Source organism: Bombus vancouverensis, chromosome 16 (assembly GCF_051014615.1).
Source record: "Bombus vancouverensis nearcticus chromosome 16, iyBomVanc1_principal, whole genome shotgun sequence".
NCBI lineage: Eukaryota > Metazoa > Arthropoda > Insecta > Hymenoptera > Apidae > Bombus > Bombus vancouverensis.
Window position 1 is genome coordinate 10324283 of NC_134926.1, and position 24258 is coordinate 10348540.

General features: G+C 35.5%; 1 protein-coding gene across 19 annotated transcripts in view; it reads right to left on the reverse strand.

Annotated features, from left to right (window-relative positions):
- Window positions 1-149: 149 nt before the first annotated feature.
- Window positions 150-24258, reverse strand: part of heph (polypyrimidine tract-binding protein 1 heph) — a 435707-nt gene continuing 411598 nt past the window's right edge. For all 19 annotated transcript variants that reach the window (XM_033340791.2, XM_076625718.1, XM_033340788.2 and 16 more), the window contains 3 exons: window positions 23805-24021; window positions 23363-23504; window positions 150-22519 (listed from right to left, as the gene is read on the reverse strand). In XM_033340791.2, the coding sequence (XP_033196682.1) occupies window positions 22451-22519; window positions 23363-23504; window positions 23805-24021 (428 nt within the window). In that variant the 3' untranslated portion in view covers window positions 150-22450. The remainder of the gene's footprint in view (window positions 22520-23362; window positions 23505-23804; window positions 24022-24258) is intronic.

Genomic DNA, 24258 nt, shown 5'->3' on the forward strand with positions numbered 1-24258 from the left:
TGCATCTTTTTTTATTTAAATTCCACAAATTTTCAGAATTTATTCCTTGTATCGAACAGACGTTAAGTCATTGAGTTATTCACGAGATATCTTTAGATTTATAAAGATAGTTTTATTCGTGGTATGCAGGAAAAGAATCAGTCGAGCGGTACTTGTACATTTGTCAATTTATTTTTATTCTTCTTTACAAAATAATGCCGGCTGCCATAGGACAATGAAACGTAGGAATACACGATGCATATATAATTCATGTCAATAATTAATATCGATCGAAAATTAACTCTAACATTCTCCATCGTCCTCTTCGTCATCCGCCATCGTCGGTTTCCCCATAGAAAATATGTATCACGCTTATAAAAAACAGCTGAATCGTTGAAATACAATTTAAATCATTATTATCATCCCTTCGTTCGTCATTGTGAAGAAACTTAATCTAACTTAGTAAAGGCCTTCGTTAATCAACAATACATCATCGTTATACTTTGTCTTCGTCGCGCGAAAAACTTACGATAAAGAAAACCTATGTATGTACATATATCGATTGAAAGTGGTGAACAAAAATGAAAATTATCTGATTGATCTATGAAAAGAAGGAAAAAGTATAATTCTTTCTTAGACAACTATAAATATTTTTGTTCGCTTAATTATCATATAATGTATACAGTCTACTTTGCAGCTTCTTGTTGGCTGTAAATTGTTTATCAATTATTTCGAAGAGAAGTGGCATACAAAATGATGGGAAAACGATGAGAATTTAATTAAGAAATAAAGTCTTTAACGGCCACCGTAAAGAACGTTGGAATGGAAAGATGCTGGAATTATTCGAGAAGTACAGAACAACCCTTTTCAATTTTCTTGTGCACGATAGTTTGAATTTTCAATCGATTAATCCTCCGCAACATCTCTTTGCAATTAGCCAATTCTAATTTCATTTTTATTTCGTTCATTGTACTCGCATCTGAGCTGGTGATTACTTTTGTGTCTTTTATTATCCCCTGAATACTAACTTCGATTAATACTGAAAAAAAACGCCGTCCAAACACGATCGATAGATCTCGTCCTCTTCTAATAACCTCGACTCTATGCAAAATCTTAATCACTATTAACCATTAAATATAATTGATGATTAACCCGACAATAATTAGAGGCGTAAGATCAGACGTCGACGTCGGTAATAACGAGGGCTAAATTTCCCATTGCTATAATCCATATACTATAATCTCGTTTAAAAATTGTAATAATTCATATATTCAACGGAAATATTTGCTTTATCGCTAATAATCGGTAATGGTAATGAATTATTAATAATAGTAATAAAATGACGCAAATGTCCCCTGTGTCACTCGTTTCTTTTTTTTTTTTTTTTTTTTCATACCCCGCCGTTGCCACAATCGCAATATACGTCAACACATCCCCCTATACATATAATATAAATCTAAATATTAATATATATATTTTTTATAATATTCATATTTATATATATAACATATTCGTCCTAAAACTGCGCGTTGTTCACGCGCGATTAAATCTGATTAGCAATGTTTTTAAACACCACCTCTCTCAACCCTTCACTTTCCATCCCTTTCTCTTTCGCTACTGTTTCTCCTTTATCATTTTCAATTCTATGGAACCTGAACTTCTCCTTTTGGTAAATAAAGGAATTTTATTTCCTCCTTATTCCGATTAGAAGATATAAATAATTTAACAAAGCCAGGAAAAATAATTTCAATCTTGATATGTAGTATTCAGTTAATGGGCTTTTGGTAGCTTTGTTAAATTATTGATCAAGTAGCTTGTATATCTTTATTTATATCGATAGTCTTATTAAATACTCTTCTTAAAAAATACCGACCAATTTTCTCAAACGAAGACAACAAGAATTTTCCTGTATGAATAATTACGTACGTTTTTGTTTATAGATGGATACAGATGAATTCCAAAATCTCTTCTACAAAAACCATTGCAGGAAATTCTACGTGAAATTTATAAGAAACTGTAATAACAAATGTTATTCTTAGAAAAACTTCTATTTTTTATTATCATAGAGAATTGTAAATTTTAATATCGAATAACTTTGTTGTATCAATTATATCTCTCTTTCTTATTATGTACCGAATAATTGTTGACGTTCCATAGAACTCAAATATCCGTACAATTTTTCCATCTTCCATTTTTGTAGAGGGTGGAAAGTGAACGAATTTGGAGAATGAAAGAAATACTGCTGGATCGAGGAGTATTTTACTCAATGTCCTCCCCTCTATTGCCGCACAGCTCTAGATTTTTCAACTAATTTCACAACGTACTCGACAGTTTGATATATCGATGCTTCGACAACTTCTCCCCATCTTTTCTTCTTCTTTCTTTTTTTTTTTTTTTTTATTCGAATTCGAACTTTTCACTGTGAGTTAACCCTATCGCTTTCTCCCTCCTACAACCTTCGACCTCTCTCTTTTCTGTTTTAGTAACGTGGGCGGTATTATCTCGAAACGTCAACGAAAGAATTCACACCGAGCTATTTTTCGTCCGATTCGTATAACAGCTTTCTTTTTTCCCATTTTTTCCTCTTTTTTATTTTCGATGATCGGAAGTTACAATGATTCGATCGATTTCGCTTGGGCCATGAATCTTTAGTTATTTTAGAAAAATTTTGTGGAATCACACAGCGCTTTAAGAGATGGAAGAAAAGATTCGAAAATTACGAAGATATTGTTGTTGACAGCCAATGTTACTGAAATTTTTTTTTTTTTTTTTTAAGATTTGAAGAATCCAATCTTTCATATCTTAGTTATTCAGCCCAGGACGAAAAATGGCTCGACGAATATTTTTTATACGGCTCCCCTCTTCGATCTTTAATTACAGGCTAATAATTCGCGAAACTACGTCGATTTACCTTAGCGGCGATAAAACATTATACAACGTTTCTTAATAATCTTTTTTCTTTTTTTCTTTTATCCTCGTATAATATCTGTTGCTGTGTATCGTGTATGTGTATGTGCGTGTGTCGGTGTGTGCACGAGTATATCGAATAAAAATTGCATAGTTTACGACAGCTTCCTTCTTCCTTTATCTTTGACCCTCGGAATTATTATTTAAACGATGTTACATAGCCAATAATTACCTATGCGCAAATTTAATACGACGATTTTCGAGCCATCGAAATAAAACTCAATGTCACTTAGAAGTAAGAAATAGAAAATAGAAAATGTGTTTAAATGCACTTATATTACAATGTTTGTCAACTGATTGTCGATATTGTAAAATTTCTAACGATATTAGTACGGTACGCTACAATTTTGTAAATTTATAATATTAGCAAATAATTGTTCATCTGAAATTTAGTAATTCTACCATATTATAATATCATGTAGTAATTACACTATAATAATAATACGGTAATTATGCTACATCAGTACATTATATTAGTATGCTATAACGTAGCATATAGTTAATAATAATTCCAAGTATCAAACAGTTTTGCTCGTCGAAGTACGATTATGTATTTTTTCGAAGGGATACATCGTTTTTCTTGGAGCACGTTCAGCATTGACTCTCGTAGCGTCGTTAATCGTATATCTATACAATACTGTTTACGAGTATCGAATAATCTTAAGATCGAGACTAATTACCATCAGCGACGAGTTGTCCAACGTTAAACGATAGAATTACGAACAATTGACTTTTTGTCGTCCCTATATTATATTATAGTGTTCAGACGCACGTCTCGAAGAGACGAATTCTCGATATTATAGAAATAGAAGGATGCATTCTTTCTTTCTTCGTCCATCATTCACGCTGCAGCTTCATTTTCTCGGAAAGATACGAGTCTTTATCGAGATTTCTTAAAAGTGTGCTTTTTCTCTTTTGTTGCTTCGTTCTCTGTATACTCGAGTTTTCGAAAATTTTCTACGAGAAAAATGGGACACCTTTTTTTAAAGAATTTTTCACGGTATATATAATTAGATTATAGATTGAGAAAGTTAAGCGTATTTGGGATTTTCGGTGCAACGATGCACAAACTCGTCCAATGTTATTTTCTCAACTGGATTTTGAGAAATATTACGATAAAAAAATATTATTATCGTTTCTAGAGAAAAATACTAATTCCCAAATATATTTTCGTGCAGATGAAATTAAATTAAATTGGAAATTTTATTTGGCGAAGATACCATAAAAACGTTGCGATTTTAGTAATTTCATGTTTCTATTAAAAGGAGTTTATACATCGTTATTTGAAAGAAAATCGATAGAACACCATACACAGAGAACAGGAATATTCGGAGAGAAAAACGTCGACATTATTCCAATTTCACGATTAACAAATTGTTTTTCATAATTGTACAACCACGTTTTACTGTCGATACTCCAACAATGCATTGTCAAATTTCGACCAGAATTCTTCAAGTTTATACTTGTCTAATTTCAGTAAGATTGGGGTAATGCAAGTTCTATAGTGCGATAATCAGTTAATTAATCCTAAATCATGATAATTTTCAAGTTAATAAACAAATAACAAATTATTATGAATTATCGCTAAAACTGTAATACCTCTTAATCGCACCTTTTAATAACAGGTAATCTAAGATAAAAAAAAAGACACATTATTCTAAGACAAATATTTGTATCTTTAGAAATAAGAAAATTCAAGGGAAATAAATTTTCCGAGATGCTAACTTGACAAAATTGAGTCAGATTAATTAATTATCGCACGCTATATCTACGAATACTTTACAATTAATTATCGTAACACTATCAATACGCTTTTACAAGGAATTATCGTCGAATATTAAACATTATCTATAATTAGTACTATCATTATTATCATAGTTATCGACTAAACGTTAACGATACTAATATTTTCTTAACGATATTTCTCGATTTTACTAGAATTTTCATTTTTACCTTTTCTATTCTACAGAATCGAGTTTCACTTTTGCAAACGCTCTCAAAATTTCGGAAATTTCTTTCGACAACACGCTCCTCTTATCACAGATAAGATTTATGATAGCTCACGTCGCGTTTGCAACCGATCGATCGAAATTTGCCAATGCACTATTCCCTCGATCGGATCGAAGCTTATCGGAGAAAAGAATCGATCAGGACCCCATTTTTTGATGCGGAAAATCAGAACGATTTCCTTCCCGTTTTTTTTTTCATCGAATTGTTTATAACAAAATTCGTGATATCAATAAATCGATCTACTTTCAAGTTTGATTTAATGCAGGACAATGTTGCGATTGAATCGTGTCGAGGAATTGTAAGAAAGACACTTTATAATTGATGTTCTTAGGCCTTGTTCAAATCCTCACATTTTTCCATATTTTACGAAATTATCTTAGAAAAATGAAAAGTTCCAATTTTGTCAGAAATTATAGTTTAATTTGATTTTTCGATTTGTTCTGTTTTTATTCTCCAATCAAACAGATTGTTGAAATTTTTGTATTGTCAATACAAGGCGAATAATAATGGACAAATAATTTCTTATACTTAATATTCCTTTCTTAGAGTAAATTTTTCAATAATTCTAACGAAATTGTTTGAAACAGAACAATTGGATTTCGTAAAATACAATTTGAACCTGTTTGTCCGTGTTTGTACATGTGTTTGACAGATTTGGCATAATGGTGTACGGAGGACAGCATCATGCAAAAGATTTCTTATTGAGAAATTATAGTCATCGTCGATTCGTAATTTCATCACGTAACATCGTTCACGTAATTTTTCAATACTCTTAAACTAATTACCGTCCCATTCTACCTAACACTAAATACTACCATACTTCACGTTCCATATTACAAACTTTAAAACAATAATATCCACCAAAAACCTCTGATTAACACACATTTTGTCCAAGTCTAGTTTCTTTCGTTTCGCTTTCTTTTACGTACTGAACAATATATGTTACATTGAAAAAATGATATTTGTTATTGACGAAATTTTCAATTCTGACGTTTCGATTGAATCTTTCGAACGTGCATAACATCGACCATATGCATTTTGATAATTCGTTTTTTATCGGAACGATGGAAAGTGCGATAACGAATCAGCAATGACACGGGCGATAAAAATGCTCCAGTGAACGTTCACGTGCTGAGAAGATCGAAGCTTCGAGTGAGAGTAGCAGCAAAGTAAAAATAGGGGAGTTTCTGCAAAATGGAACCTTCCTTCAAAAAACTGAATCTTCCAATTTCAAAATTACGCATATCGTGCAATTTTCCTAGAAAATAAGGTGAACAATTTCTTTTTCTTCTTTTTCGAAGGTCGAGCTTCCCTTTTGCTGTAATAATTGTGAAAAATGACAACAGTAGTAGCGATAGTAGGCCGTTCGTGAGTTGACGAAGAGGAGGAAGACGACGATAGGCAGTAGAGTAGTGAAATGGTCGATGATCGGTTTTCGAGCTGGAAGAAAAGTTAGTGGAAACAGAAAAGGCGCGAACAACACACCGTTCAGACAAGTGAAAAGAAAAGAGAAGAATCGTAACAGCAACTTTAATTTCGCGATTTGTCCATCTTTTCTAATCTTTCGATATCGATAATTAAACGTTTGAAAATTTGTCAAACTAATAAACATTATAATAAAGATTAACATTATAAAAATATCGAAAGAAAAAGTACTTGATATATTAAATTAATATAAAAATTATACTAATATGAAATTAATTATACGAATTTTATTAATTAAAATTAATATAAAATTTGATATTCGGCTTGAATTTTTCTTATAATATTTGATTTTCATATACTAAAAGAATATTTCGATAAAACGATGAAGTGGTCCATGACGTGGTTTCCCTTCTCTCTCTTCATTCAAATCTCTTCCTTTTTCTTTTCGTGACAGAGTTCATGCTGCAGATGAAAACTTTCAGAAGATAGAAAAAGGAAATGGTAGATGTATATACATCGAGTAATTACAGTGTACATACTACTACACATGTATATAGAACATATAGTATATAGATATAGAGCTACATATAGAATACCATATCGCGAAGCTTGAAATTATAAAGTGCTATTAAGTGGAAAATTTCTTGTATACTATATCTGTGTTTCCTTTTTCTTCTGATTTTTCATTTAAGAAAAAAGCTTCAGAGTCTCATAAGAATTCAAGACCAGCAAATTACGACTGATATTTTCGTTCGGAAAAACGAGTATGGCCCTCGTGCTGCTCGATTCTCAGAAAAAAGGATTTTATGGGATGGATTTTAGAGAAATTCTATTGAACAGAGAATCGAGCAACGCTTGATTGGATTTGGAAAACGACGAGTTTCGTCTGTTTGAAGGCAGAACTCGCAGAATCGTTATTGTTTCTTTTTTCTCTTTTTTCGTTTGTTGTTTGCGCTGCATTTTGGATTTGTTTAATTGAATTTCGGTGGAATTTAATATGTCTCGTGATGGATGGTCTGCGATTGTTAAATTGAAACTTTTCAACGGAATAGAAATGTTTCTTCTGTTTCATTTTCTGAAAAAGAATATGGGTATGTGTGTTTTTTGGATCCGACAAATTAAATTGAATTTTCATCTTTTGAAAATTAAATTTTCAGTCACATGGATGTAAAACTGGAGTTTAAGAAAGTTGACTTAATTTGTAGAATTCTTTAGGCTACTTTTTGAACCTTATATATTACGTAATTTAGATTTCCTATGATAATTTAGAATTCTACGAACTTGTTTATACCATTTATAACAAATATCTTACTTCGCTACGTAGCTGAATTATATTTTAGCTTCGAATAGACCATTAAAATTTTCTAGATTATTGTAAATATTCGAATCATCGAACGATCAAAATTTTTAAACAATTTACCCAACATTGATTTCAAAGGCAGACAGAAAAGATAGAGACAGAACAGCGTGTCAAGGTTTTAGAAGAAAGACTACTTTGTTAGAAAGAAACATCGAATAACAGGCAAAATAAAATATTGAAATTCGAAGAAAAAATGCTGACACGTCGTCTCGGTGCCATCTTTTCCTTTCGTTCCATTGGAATGTCACGAATGATCGACAATTGATTATCGATCATTTGTGATGTTCGATCTAAAAAAAAAAAAAGTGAAATAGAATTAGCGTGGATAATTAGTGAAGTGAAAAGTGATCGAACGCGTAAGAAGTTTCTCGTAAAATGGTCTCTATATCGAAAAGAATTTTTATCATCACACTTTGAGTAAGTAAATGATATTTCCTTCAAATTGTCAATAATTGCCAATAATTCTACTAATTATCGACACTAAATTTTGGAAACAATGTCATAGGAAAAGCATCCCCTCGTTTGTGATATAACCTTACTATTTAAATATCTTTTATATTTCTACCTTTTTGAAAGAAAAATCTGAGAGCCACTTCATAGAAGCTTCTTACGCCTCGACTTAAAGATTAAAATATAGTTTTAAATAGAAACAAAGGAGAAGGGGTAGGTAGTAGCTGGATACACAGAAAGAACACAAAAAACGGACAGGTTTATTTATCTTTTTCATTCATTGTTGCTTTTTTTTTCTCTTGACAAATCGGCTATATTTTGTATATGTAAATTACCCGCTCGCTAGCAATCATATTCCCTCATCTGTGCTTGCTTTATCTTTATCGCGTTTAAACCTCTATCCCTTTTCATTATAAACTTTCCTTCCCTTAAATTCGACTCACTCGATTGCTCGTTTCATTTCCTTTTCTTTTTCTTTTTCTTTATCTTTTTCCAAGACGAGAAAACCGTGATTGGATGGTGGGATGGGGCATGAAGATTAGAGAAAAAAGAACTGAAACTCGCGTGTTACAAACGAGAACGGCGTGGAGAATCAAAAGTACGAAATTATAATTCGTATAATATAAAAATTAAAATTTTCTTTAATATTTATATTATATCGATAGGGATAGCGAGAAAGGAGAAAAACTAAAAGTTGTGATTTCTCTTTAGATTACAATCGATCATCGCGAGTATAGTAAGAAAGAAAAGCAAAACGAACAAACAATGGAACACCGAAGTGGTCGTGAAAGAACCACCCCTTTGCCTTCTTCTCGTCGACTATTCACACCCTTTGCGCCCCTCCATTCGATTATCGCTTTTTATATTTCGATACAAAAGTTGCCAGGGGTTTACAGAGAAGTATTCTTCGGAGGAATACTAGATTGAGGCCGGTGCGGAGTGGAACTGAATTTAGGGGTTGCAAAGGGTGAAAGAATTGCATTATATTTTATGTGGAAATTATTTTTGCGGACTTCGAGGACAATGGTTTTCAAGTTTTGCAATTTTTATGGGACTTGCGTCCTTGAAGCGGCTTCTTAATTAGTATCGACTGAAAATTCATTTTAAAGAACATCGACAGTGTTGATTTCGAGGTTGTCGATAATTTGTCAAAAAATCTTGCGAAACTCGCATTCTCGAAGTGGCGGAAGTTTCGTTTTGCTTATTCTTTAATCGGATTCAACGGAAACTTAATTTTAATTTAATCAAGTTTCAATTGTTAAAAATTGATAGAAAAAATACTTCGGAGGCATTGGTTTGCAAATTTTTGAGTCCTCGAAGTATTGAAAATTTCGTCGACGGAAATTTAGGGGTGGTAACCATTAGGGGCGAAGATAATAGAGCGCTACTAGTAGTAAAATAGTAGATGGATAGATAAGTGGATAGCAAGATAAATAGTATAGTAGTAATAATAGTTGTAGTGATAGTTATAGTAATAGTGATAGTAATAGTAATAGTCGAAACGATAAATACAGTTGTAATAGTAGTAGTAGTAGTAGTAGTAGTAGTAGTAGCAGCAGTAGTAGTAGTAGATTGGTGTAGCAGTATAGTTAAAGTAGTAGTAATAATAGTAATAGTAATAGTCATAGACGATAGATGCAACGGTAGTACGCAGTAGTATTCGACGCGATAGTTATAGATATAGGAGTAACAGTAGTAGCAGCAATAGTGATAGTATAGTAATTATAGTGTTAGTAATAGTTATAGACGATAGATAGATACAGCGATGATATTGGTAGTAATAGTTATTAGTCACAGATAATTGCAGCAGCAGTAGTAGCGATAGCGATAGATATAATAGGTGTAGCGTTAGTAATAGTTATAAGTGATAGATGCAGTGACAGTAATAGTCGCGAACGATAGATACAGTGGTAGTAATAGATAGATATAGTATTAGTACTGATAGGTGTAGTAATAGTAATAGTCACAGACGATAGTTAATAGTAGTAACAGCAATAGTGATAGTAGTAGTAGTAGTTATAGTGTTAGTAATAGTAATAGTCGTGGATGACAGACATAGCAGTAGCAGTACCAGTACCAGTAATAGTCATAAGAGTAGTAGTACAGTACAGTACAGTACAGTATAGTATAGTAATAGTAATAGCAATAGTAATAGTAATAGTAATAGCAATAGTAATAGTAATAGTAATAGTAATAGTAATAGTAATAGTAATAGTAATAGTATAGACGATATAGTAAGAGTAATAATGATAAGAGTAAGAAGTATAGTATAAAGGTATACGATATACGTATTAAGATAGTGAGAGAGAGAGGAGGACACAAAAATGAGAAAGTCAGAAAAAGAGAGTATAGTGTGACTACTAGAAAAGTTACAAGCCAGACAGTAAGAAACAACGAACAAATAAATCAGAAGTAGAAGAAGAAGAAGGAGGAGGAGGAGGAGGAGGAGGAGGAGGAGGAGGAGGAGGAGGAGGAGCAGAAGAAGAAGAAGAAGAAGTAGAAGAAGAGAAGAAGTTGAAGAAGAGAAATAATTCGAAAGGGTGAGAGGCGGTGAGAGGTCACACAAAGAAAATAATAAAAAGATGGTATGAGGGGGGCGGGGGGAATCGTAGCGCCGAAAAGAGTTAAGAAAAACAGGAAAGATGAAGTGTGTGATTGGCGAGCCTGACAACTAAAAAATTGGAGACCTTTTCCCTTCCTTCTTAACTTCGCTTTTATATCATTATTCTTTCTTTTTTGTTTACGAAAAACTGAACCAATCGAAAAAACGCTCGATCTTACAAGAAAAAAAAATCGTTTCTTGCGTGTCCGTGTGTATACAGATTTCGTATGTGTTCGTACGTGTATATGTATACGTGTATCGCGTGTGTTCCTTAATGAACTCTTTATTTCCTTTCTCTTTCCTAATTCGCTTGCAGCTACGTTTCACATAAATTCTAGCATTTTTCGTTCGCTCGTTTAAAAAACTAAGCTCGTGCGTCGCAATAGTTGATGCAGCCTAAGAGTTACAGAATTAAAAATAATTAAGTAAAAAAAAAGAGAAAACAAAAAATAGTATGAATAGTAGCTAATAGTAGATAGCTAATAGTAGTAGTGATATAGTAAATAGTAGTAGAGGATACGAACTAGGGAATATCAATGACAATGTTAAGGAGTAATTAAATGGGTAATTAGCGCTAGGATTAATTATAATAATAGCGAATAGGTAATAATAATAGTAATCTTAATAAAAAACGAACGCGTGGCGATTAAAGAGAGATAGTTAATTAATTAATAGCGACGACGAAACTGTCGTATGCGTGTGTTGTCTCTGTTCGTATTCGTTTAGACGATTAAAAAAATAGGCTAAATAGGTTAATAAATCTTAAAAAAGAAACAAAAGAAGGTTGAACATCGGATGAATAAGAAAGAAAGAAAATTAACATATATATATATATATATCATATATATGTATATATATAATAAAATTAATATATGTATATAATAATAAAATTGATATATACATATATATATATTTATATATATATGTATAATGTATATGTTCAGAGGCGACGTGAACGCAACGCATCAGTAATAGCGGAAATCAACGAATCTACAATATGCTCCTTCGGGGGCAAGTTGTAGGGAATCGCGAAACACGTGACCCGGAAGTGACCTTATTAATTTTCAATTAAGCGACCATTTCCTATTTTTTAAAAAAAACTTTTCTGTCGAAGAACGATAGTCGTATTTTCGTTCGTCCCCCTCTCCGACGAAATTCCATTTTCTGCTCTTGAATATTTCCACGTACAATTTTTCCACTTTATTTTTCAATTTATTTTTCGTTTTATTCATTTATGTAGAAAATATTCGACGAGTCTCGAGGGAGAAATACGTAGTTTCATTGAAAAGAAAAATTCGTTCGCAACTTTCGGGTTGCGTGAATCGCGAGTATTTTTTCAGGATACTTTTGTACAGGGCGTAAATGTGCATGTGTGTGTGTGCGCGGGGATGGCTCCGTTCGGTAATCGAGGTATAAAAATCCGTAAATAGTAAATCGTGTATAATAATAAATCGTGTCGTGCCGAAAGAAGACACGTGGAAGAGCGATCGTAAACGTGTCCCATACTTACTATCGGTTTTCTTTTCGGAGTCAACTCGATTCGTATGGTTGTGTGCGTCTCTGATTGGCCTCTGTGTGTGTGTGTGTGTGTGAGAGTGTGTGCGTGCGCGCGCGCGCCTATGTACGTGTATTGTGTGTTCAAATACGAAGAAACGCGAACGTGAACGTGAACGTGAACGTGCGAACGCAATTCTGATAAATGCTTCGCGCAGATCGTCGATCGTCGTCGAGAAACGTTTGTTAAAAATTCAACCATTTTACGTGATTTATTTAATTCTACTTTTGTTAATTCGATTTTTTTTTTTTTGAGATTTTAATTTTTGGTATTTTCTTAGAATTTCTAGGTATCTTAATTCTTATTGTGTTGAATTTTTGGAAGTTTCTAAGTCTCGACAGTCTAAGTCTTGAATAGAAAATGATTGTCGTCAATTGTTTAACCTTGCCCGAGTTCATTTTCGTAGCGTTTGTGAGCTTCGGAATTTGCAATTTGAGGCGGAAAGAGCATTGTGGAATTTCAAAATACTTTACAATTTTTGTTGAAATGTCTATATAGAGAAAATACTAAACAGCACTAGATATCGAATATCAGTACCAGTTGTCAATATTTAAAGTACCTATGCAACATCATTAAAATCAACAGTCTTGAATATCAGAAAATCATATTTGTCCAGAACACTAAGTGTAATAACAAACACTCGTAACTTAAGTGAAACTTAATTTCCTTACTTGGAATAATTATTTAAAATTTGTATTTCCTTGACAAAGTAGCGTAAAAAGATCCACATTTCCAATTCCACTCACAAAATTGTCAATCCTTCGAATCTCGATCAAACAAACAGTCTACGATCCGCTGTGTTACTTCCAAAACAGACGTCTAAAAAAATAGATATCACGATCCATAAAAAATCTACCTCTATCGTGCAAGTCACACATGACACATTTGGAAGTTCGTTTCTCGAATAAAAACAAATAAAAACCCCATCTTACTATTTTTTCTTGATTACAGTTTCACCGATAGGATTCGACGACGATCGATCGACGAGAAAACGAGTTTTCTTGGCTGCCTCTGCTTTCGTCCCTGAACTGGGTATCGATCGCTAAATCTCCTGATCCAATTCTCCTTAATAAGAAAACTTACTACGAAACAGCTTAACCTTTAAAACACCCGCTCGGACAAATCCACGGAATAATCCACCGCGGCATCTTACTATGTGTATATTCCCGTGTACAAAAAAGCAAAAATTGATTTGTCTTGCGAGCTGATTGTGACTTGCAACGCAATTCCTGGCCCACGATTCCGATTCCCTTGATCGTCTCTCTCGTGTACTTTTCCATCTCATCTAAAACAAATCTTTTCTTACCAATCTAAGTTTTAATAAAATTATCGATCTTCCATTGTTTCTATCTATAACGTATTCACATTTTCCGCTTCGATTCTCAGTTAACGATTCGGAAAAGAGCAGAAGAATTTCTAACAACACCAATATAAAAAAAGAAACTGAACACGCAACCAACCAAAAGAAAACGCGAAAAAGTGGCGCGACGAAAGAGAACTCCCACGGTCGTAACAGAAAGGCTAGAAGAGTGCTCGAGGAAAAAGAAGTAGAAGAGAATACTGGAAGAAATCCAGCGGACACTAGAAACAACAGTTGCTGAAAAACAGTAACAGCTTTTACCGTTTCAGAAATTCCCTTATAATCATCCATGTATTTCCTTTCCATTCTTTTTCTTCTTTCCATCCTTTTTTTTCCATTTTCTTTTTTCTTTTTTCTTTAAATATTTGTTTCCTCCCCTCGAGAATTATCGATACAGAGAGTCGAGTGATTGTCGAGTTCAACTATACATTATAGTACTCGTTAAGATCTGGAGGCTTAATTAGAAAGGGGGAAGGGGTGGGGGGCTACTACACAAGTCTAACACGCTACATCGTGTGTACATTGTGTACGTATGTGTATGTTTATGCATGTATGCGTTTGCCTGTGTTTTTTTCATCATTATACGTGTCTCACGATTTTTTGTTTCTTTTTAAATCATTTTTTTTTTATTATTTCTGTGTTTTCGTCCACTTAACAACTACCCTTAGATAATCCTAATGTTCTGTCTCGCGACTGAAGGCTCTCCTCCTAGTCGGTAAAGAAGATCGTCAATATTATTTTTCCCTATATATATTCTTTCTTCTCTTTTGTTTCTGTTTGTTGCTGTTCGAAATTCGATTCGATGGGGTCGTCGAGAAACTCTTTCGTGTTAATTAATTAGGCTTAGTTTTCCAGCTTTCTCTTCCCAGCTCTCCTTTCGCATTTTTTTTTTTCGTTTTTCTGTTTTTTTTTTATATATCGCTTTTTTGGCAATCATATCGACGTCACAACGACTATAACGACCAGCTAACGACCGATAGAAGTCCGGCTTAATCGAGGCCCGTATGAGAGAAGCGACATTTCACATCGTCTCGTCACGGAGCCTCCTAATGTCTATTACAGCGGCCGTAGAAGAGAAAAGCGGACAAAAAGATCGCAGAATCACTCAACAGGCACACCAGAACGTCTATCATCCTGATCGATTTCTCATCGAGGCGCCGCTATGCCATGAATAACAAAAAAGAGAAACGACAACAACTTTGGAGCGATCCCAAAGTACAACGTTATTTTTCTACGAAAAAGCGCGAATTTTTTATTATAGATTTAACATTGATATGTCAGCGACTTTAGAAGAAATTGAAAATTTACAAAGAATAAGGAGTACGAGAAAATTCAGATACTTTTGAATCGATCGTCGACCACGTGTGTCTCTTTTCAGCTGATAGCGTTCCTCTTTGATTGAATTCGTGTAACAGCCATCGCGTATGGAGAAAAGCTTGCTCGAACATCGTGAGAAGCGTCCCTTCGCTATCTGTGTCTGTTCGTTGGAGATCCGAGCGAACAGCTGGCCCTGGTTCCCTTTTAGCTCTATCGTGAACGACGCCTAAGGCCCTGATTAGGCAAGCAAACTATCCTGAACTTTCAACGAGGATACGCACGTAAATTCCTTCGTACGCGTATTTCGGATATTCCCTGGATTCGTTCATTCGTTCCATTACATTCGCTCTGTCCCTTTCTCATATTTACTTTCGTTCGTTCTTTCTTTCGGTTTGTCGTGCTCAGATCTCATCGTGTCTCTAATATATATATATATTATATATATGTATATGTACCGCGTGTGTTACGACAGATTCGTAATAGATTAACTCTTCTCTGCTCAATTTATCCATTAAACCGTTAACGTCGATAATCCTAGTTCCTTATCAGTTATTAATAAAATATAGATTATTGGGATGCAGCTGCTGCGCACTTTTGGACACACTTGTTACATTGCGATATATCAAATATATATATATGTATCGTATAGGTTTCCATGTGTATTTGAACGTGTGGTTTGAGTACCGTTTGAACGTGTTTCAGAATACTTGAGTACCGTTTCAATGTTTTTGATCCGTATTTCAGGGTGTAAACCGTGTTTCAGGATGTTTGAACGTGCATGCACGGCGTGTATGCGTGCGATCGTTTGTCCGTGTTTCGTGTGACGGTGTTCGCGATCGGTGTGGGTATACATGCGTGCCTCTTCTTTAATTATTTATACTCCTAATAACCTCTGTAGGCTAAGCTTCGTCTACTGCGTGGCTCGAACCAGACCCCGAATTTCCTTGGTCCGAACAGGTTTTTCGTTTCAATGGATTTTTTCTTTGTGTGCTTAACGTTGGAAGTTTCGCTTCAAATTTTGAGCACCCTGCATCTCCTTCTTAATGACTAACTTGGCATTTCACATCCTCATTGCTGTTAACCTACTGGGTCTTTGGCGATGGATGTTCGACCATCGCTTTTGTTAAAGTTTGAAAATGTTTATGTTTAGACTTGTAAATAGCACCTAACATTTTCAATAATCACGTTGAGTTCGAAACATTTCAATTTGATTATAGGAACAAATTAATCGAACGGGCAGTTAGATTTTAGATTTGTATTATCAGACTTCTGTCTATCTGTAAATTTCGTGAAACATACAATTTACAATTCGACTGCAACTTATTTGAACCTAAAAGGAGGTATGTCTTTTATTAAAATTTCATACAACCTGTGCGATTCTATAATGATTGGATAAAGATATTCGATTTGTCAATGATGCTATGATAGATTAATCTGAAATAGTACACTAACATCATAATGTTATGTATTAATGGCACAGTAACAGTATACCGTAATAACAAAATATTATATTGATAATAGTATGCTATCTTAACAAATCCCACCGTATGATCAAATTTGTAATTTGTAACAGTACAAACAAAAACACTTGCATCTTTACCCTCTGAATAACTTTCCACGGAGATTATCAGATTCCACGATTAAAACAGTAGAAGAAGGAGAGCGCAGGGTGTACAGTTAGCCGGGATCTCTTCAACCATTACGCAACCGTATCTAAACTTTCGTCCCGATCGAGATCTTCGTCGAGATCTTCGTCTTATTTGGTCTCTTTCGTTTCTATCTCTCTGTTTCTCATTTTCTATTCATATAAAAATACGTCGTCTATATGAGGAAGTCGCGGGCGAACGCGCGTCGAATAATCTGTATACATAATATATTTGAACGACTCGCGTAGAAATTTCGCAAACGAGCTTTGTCAATTTCTTTCTTATCAATTCTCCACGATATTTTGTTTGAACTTGGTCTGAAGAAATTTCGGAGCCTGAATGTTTGCGACACCATGTAGCGAGTGCTGGCTATCCCAACCCTCACCTCGGCCCCCCTCAACCCAGCTAGTGATAATACTCCATGTCTGAACCCTCTACAGGGTGTGTGTGTTCCTCAAGGAAATCAATTAACCCTTTCAAACCCCCGCAAACTATGTCAAACACAGAAGTATTCAAAATTGAACAAATGAAATATATTTTAAAACAAAATGTTCGGTCAATTTTGCAGGCTATTAAAAAGAAGAAAGACGAAATTGAGGAAAAGAGCTACACGACGTTGTGCTATACGATACGAACACCCTGTAGACACCCATAGAATTCATAACAACCTTTTAAAACTTTTACTACTGTCCTCTAAAACGGAAATCGAGCTTTCTTCCCCTCTGATTCCGGAGAAACCAGGCAAAAAAACGAGGAAATCATTGTCATTGCGTGCCTTCAACGTCCGAAAGAATCAATGAACGAGTTTTAACGATGATGGAGGAGTAGCATGTTTGGGTTTCACGCCGAAAGAGCTCGAACGTCGCCAGAGCGTGCTTCAAACGTTGTCAAACGGGATCAAAATCCTTTAAACGAAGCAAGAAAACAGCAAAAATCCGAGAAAAAATAATTCGAACTCGTTCAGCGTGGACCAACATGTATGAATGCATAGGTTTCTGTAAATGTGTACGTGTGTGAGCGTGTTTGAACGGGAATGTGTTCAGAAATTCCTCGAGAACGCTAGTAAAATGAACGGAGAATGCAGCGCCTGCGACGGAGCGTGTTTTTATTTGCTTTTTCCTTTTTTTTTTTTTTTTTTTTTTTTGGAAAATTGCTCCGTCGCTGTAGCGACTCGTTTACACAGGCTTTTCAGGTACGCTTGCAGACATTGTGCTGGGAATACTATTGTGCGCCAGGCCCTCGATCGATCATTTCGCGCGGGAACATCCGGAGGACCGACAGTTTTGTGCGCTTGCGACTGGACCAGCCGCGAATCGATTGAAAGAGCCTGTTTTTCTTTGTTTATAGATTTTTAATACTTGAATGAAACGATAAACACATGCTAAAACTGCGAGGCAACTCAAGAGCGAAGCTGACGCTCAGATATTGCAAATTGCCAAGGAAGAACATACATGAAAAATTTTGTTAACCGAAAATTTGATTTTATTGAAATAAAAGATCGGTATATTGTAGAGAATTAATGTGGATTATTTCTCTGTAACTTTAAATAATAAAATATTTCATTCTAAATTAATGAATATCGAATTTACATTTGTGAATGAATAGTAGTAATTGGAATGATTGACTTTTCCATAATATTCTGTCAATTAATTAAAAATATTTACAAAATTGTATTCTTTTCGTATACTATACTGAATGCCGCCCAATTTTCTCTTATGTTACAAAAACTGAAGTTTCGTTATTAAAAGTTTAACACTATTACATACCACAAACAAAAATTTTTTTTGCAGTTCCCAGTAGTTTGTAGTAAAAATTCCGAACCAATAATCTATATCTACACTAAAACATAAGAAGACTATTACTAATTAATCCAATTATTATTATGTAGGATTTATTTAATTCTAAAGAAAGAAAATATGGAATTCCTAAATTTTAGACCCCTCCACAATAGTTTCCGTACCCTACTAAGTATTTCAAAAATATATCAATATATTTAAAATTACTTAAACCAACCCAAATAAAAATTTCAGACACTGCCCAAACTATATCATCGACGGTTTCCATATCTTACCAACCATTTCAAAAATATATTGATTCACCCCGAAGCAGCAGATCCTTGAAATCAACCTAAATACAGCAAGCCACTTAAAACAATTAACAAACATCCTCCTGAACGTCAGCATCGAGTCGAATACCAGAAACAAGCCCGTTCTGAGGAAGCCAAGAATTAGAAAAAAGAAAAGAAGAAGATATGCCAACCAAACTGTCATAAAAACCTAAACTCTAGCATGTATTCGTGTACAGCCAGTGTGTCATCGACGCGAAACGAGTTCAGATGCGTCCAGGATAGGATCTATAAATGCAGTCGTCGGATTAAACAATGTAAATACATCAGAGATTCGAAAGACAGATCATAATAGATGCAAAGACTGGCCCCTTCGCTCATGCCGGCTACTCGCTACGTCTCTAACATGATTGGTCGAATTCTTCCCTTTCCACGAACCTCATCCAACGCCTTCCGATCACAATCGTTACATCTTTCAAGAAAGTTCATTATCAATTAGCTAGAGATTCTCTTCAAAGGCGTAGGATCGACGTTCGATCGTGAGAAACATCAGCTGGCTCGTCGAGAGACCCATCCCCTAGAGTCAACAGCTAGCCTACTTTGGCACAAACAACACTGCCCGGGCCGGCACTCGCTTTGTAATATATATTTTTTTTGTAGTTTTCTCGTTTTTTCATTATGCTTCGTCCGCCACACTCACTCCAGCCGCTTTTTGGATCAGTCACACTCGCGGAACAGGCTCTCTCACTCGCTCTCGTCAGCTAGTAACGTCACGTTCATCTCTCTTCTTGCACACACACATACATACATACACAAGCACGCACGCACGCATGCACGCACGCACGGACATACACACACAATCTCTTTCTTTCTCTCTCTCTCTCTCGCTCTCTCTCTCTCGCTACCTTTCTACGGTTGATATATGTATATTAATAAGATTTAATTGACTCCAACAGAACCTCGGTTAGACAAAAATCGATAAGGCCCAGGAACGAGTTGCGACGTCCCTGGATCAAAGCCAAGATGGCGCTGTTCGTTTCAAACAGCCAGTGGCGTCGCAACCATTTTTCTCGTCCTGGCCCAACCTTTTATCACGACTCTACGACACTACTGATAATCTTCGCTTCTTGACACGAGGATTCGATCTCGCTAATATCGCGCGCCACTCTCTGATCTTCTCTTTTTTGTGTAGTGTATATTTGTGTATAATTTGTGTATATAAGTCGTGGCAAATTTCATCGTCAGGACTCATCGTTCTCTCTCCCCTTTCGAACCTCCCTCCTCGTGATACCTCTACGATATTAATTTGTTACGCTCTGCGGACTATAGGCTACTTAGGTGTGTACCATTATAGCGTTTCTATGTTTCTGTCTGTTCGTGTGTGTGTGTGTGTGTGTGTGTGTGTGTGTGTGTGTGTGTGTGTGTGTGTGTGTGTGTGTGTGTGTAAGTAGAAGTGTTTCTCTTATAATCTTATTATCTTACACGACACTAGCGCATCTTAACAACACAACAGACCAGCCCTACGAAAAAAGATACCCCTCTCTCTGAGTGCTCTCTGGTCAGATCGGTTCGTTCTACGTCGCCTGCGGGCGCGTTTCTTGAAGAAAAAAAAAGGAATGCTCGGTGATCAGGAACTAATCGTCGACCGGACCTAAACACGAGCCTGAACCACGCGACGAGCTCGCTCTACTTATCGCTCTGTGATCTGTTTTCTTTTTTTTTTTTTTTTGTTCTTTTTCTTTATATATTTTTATCCCTTAAACGGAGTCAAAGAATCGCGATTCGTCGCGCGATGGAACCGCTCTCTGCCGGAGCAATCCCGAACCAGCGAAAATATACCAGCTCGCGAAACACATGCGTGCCTTTCTAATTAGCGATATGTTCAACGGTCCTTCATCCACCCTCGTCAATGATACTTAACGACGGCGCGTTTTGTCTCCTCCTCAGCCTTACTTATACGATTAAGAATCTACGCAATCCTAAGCACCTATCAGCTAAGAAAACCTGCATCTGAATGTCTCTGCGTTTTTCTGTGTTATCTATTTGTGTATTGTTCCTGTACGTGTATGTATGCGTATGTTTACGTGTCTTTATGTGTTTATACGTGTGATTAATACTTATTATATATAATATATATCGTGTGTTGAACATACAAATTATAAAAATACCACCTGCAACGACAGTGCGCCGCTCCGCCACGTGTGGGCAGTCGCGTCGCGAACCAGCCGTCATATTGTACATGCCCGAATCCAGCTCTCTCTGGATACTTTGAATACTGAAAGGGATTTTCTTTCTATTTTTTTTTAGAAAAGTCAGAACGAAACAAAAGGAGGATGGTGTGTCGTGTCTGGACCACGAGGACGGCGACACGTGGCGGAGGAGACATCGAGAAATAATCGTCCCCTGTCCCTAAATCGATCCGACAATAATCGGCTCGCGTGTTTGGATCGGCCCCGGGGCAGAGGGCGCGAGTGTAGCACCTCGCGAAAGCTGCAAAGGGTCCCGTGACAATTAGCCTTAAACGACTAATCTGGCTTGGTACGCGCGCTACTTTCAAAGTCGACCTCCCTCGTTCTCGCTTCGATCGTGTACTCCATTTCCTTTATTTTTTTCTTTTTTTTTTTTTTTAGTTTTTAAATTTTCATTTGATCGGATCCTTCATCGACGAAGCTTTTTAGTTATTTTGTTTCAGCGCGTTCGAGACAGATTCTCGCGACGGTTAAAAGGTAGATGTGATATAATATTTATATATATATCTATATATATATATATAGAACGTAATTTTTTCTCTTCTGTCAGCACACATACACGCGAATTCAGCGTGCATGCGTGTGGTTATTTGCGGGTCATATAACGCGCGAGGCTCGCGGCCAGAGTGCGTCACCCTTGTAAAATATATCATATATATATAGATTTATGTGTATATAGAATATACCTTAATGCTCGAAAAATTGTTCTTAACTCTGTACAAGAACCCAATCGGCCCTTTTTCTTACTTCTCACCGAGCCCCTACGTTTCCTTTTTTTCTTTTTCGTTAAAAACCTAGTCTCTCCCTCCTCCCTTCTTGAATAACATACACCTATCACGCAAAACACACGCTTCCTGTGTCTCTCCTCTCTCCTTTTCTCTCAATATAAGATCGATCCTGGCTTTCTCCTTATCTCTGGCCTCGTGAAAGCCAGCAGTGTATGATTACTTTCTTAATATTTTCTCTTTCAAACATAACCCTCCTTTTCGCTGTTTCGCAGCCCTAATCCTTTTTTATCTTCGTGTATTTAGTTTTTTATTTTGTATCTTTTGTATCTTTTTTTTAATCTGTGTGTCTGTGTGTCTGTGTGTGTCTGTGTGTGTGTGTGTGTGTGTGTGTATGCATGTATGGAGATAACAAATCGTGTCGATCTGTACGCTGTTCGGAAATAGTCTTAGAGACGGTCTGTCAAGAAAAATAGAAGTGCACCCCACACAATTGTTAGGTCGTGTTTTGTATATCTGCTTCGCAGAGGAAGCTTCATTCCTTCGTTTCCCAGGTAAGATCCAGAGGTTGGCCAGTCAATGGCGTCGCGGTAATGGGACCAGCGACTGACCACACACTCAGCGAGGATCATCATCATCATCGCTTGTTATCATCATCAGTCGTACACTGAGCCGGGTATCCAAAAGGGGACTAGGGCGTAGGGCTGGTACCACTGCCGGTTGCATATTTGTGACTCTTGTTAGATGTTGCTCTTGGAAAATGACACTCTCAGGTGGTTGGATTCGCTCAGCTGGTAGTTGTGCATTTTCTGGAAAAAAAAACGGAACAGTTTGGATTAGCATGATTTTTAAATAAAATAGGTTAACACATTTAATACCGCATGGACTATCGGTGGTCCACGGTGGACTTTTCATTTAGACTATTGTAGTTTGTGTAAAAGAAAAATCGATCGTAAAATGCTTCAGAATATAATCAGTCGATGTATAACGGTCATATATTATGCAATTATAATACTACTCACGGTCCATACGATTTGAATGAAGAGTCAAAACGAAAATGGTTCGTTCACCATTTAACGTGTTAAGTAGGCCATTTGAAAAGACTCGTAAAGGCAATATCGAAGCTTCAGGTGATAATATTCTTAATATTCAACGTAATAATATTATCGACAAAGCTGAAGGTACTAGTAACGTCACATTTAACAATAAATAACTGGTTGGCTTCGATGAAGAAACACGTATGAAACACGTGGAAAATGACGAACAATTATTATTTTATAACGAGTTTTGAAACATTGTAATTTCGCACAAACTTAACATAGATTTGTTATGTATAATTTCGCGCAATTGTATCAGAGGCGAACATCAGGCACCAGTGACTAAACTAATTACGCCACTGATGAATTTTCATCGAATAAACAATAATAAATGAGCTATACATTCACAAGCAACATCGTCAACATGAAACAAAACGAAAACTGCAAGTATATTCGAGCGAACTATTAAATTAATCAACTTTCGAGTTCTAGATTTTACATTTTAGAGTCCAGTGGAAACGTTAGAGTAGAACGAAATTAAAAATTTCAAATATTAAATTCTCGACAACAATCTAAGCTTGTAGCGAATTTTAGAAAAAGGCAATTAAAACTTACGATCAAAGCAGCTACGGCGTCGTCCATGCTGGGCATCTGTATGAGCGCCATTTTTCTGTCTTTTGGGAAGAACTTGAACGCCTTCACGGTGAAGCCATTTTTGGTGAACGCATCCCTGATCTCGTCTTCAGTCACAGTTGTACTAAACACATGCCAAAAATATTTCACTGTCTTAGATAATATTACAATTATATTTATTAACATACGATACTATATATTGAATTATTTAATAGCGCATATTTATACGTAATATTCTAATATTTTATTATCAATTCTAGGTACATAATATTCTAACTATCAAATATCGGAAGATTGAATTATCCAATATAGAAATATTAAAGAATCTGATTAAAAAAAATAATTATGTAGTGTTATATTTCGTATCATACGTTATCTTTCAATTACAGAAAAACAAGGATGAATTTGGAAACAATTTACTTACGGAATATTCGATAAATGCAGAGTGGAGCTCGGTGGATAGATATTCTGATAGTTCTTAGAGCCCGGTTTCTTGAACCGATGAAGAGGACTATTGGTATAATCTTTCGTCAATCCAGCGTCTGGTTGGCCCTCCTTTGGTAACTGTACCGTCTGATGTTTGCTCAGCATTACCTTGATCTGCTTGCCAAATACTCGCAATTTGTCCATGTGTGTCAATGCTGTGATTTTAAACAAATTATCAATACATTTCTCACCGCTTCCATTTTAGTATAATCTCAAATTTTGTAAATTTTCGTTTTTAAGAAATTATACCAATCATTAAAGTATTCTCCATTTATAAATATTGACATAAAAAAGATATCTTCGTTACAACAGTACGCGTACGTTTGATTTTTAATTTATAAACATCGTAATTCTTTATTTTCAACAGTTTAATAATTTTCGATACTACGTAA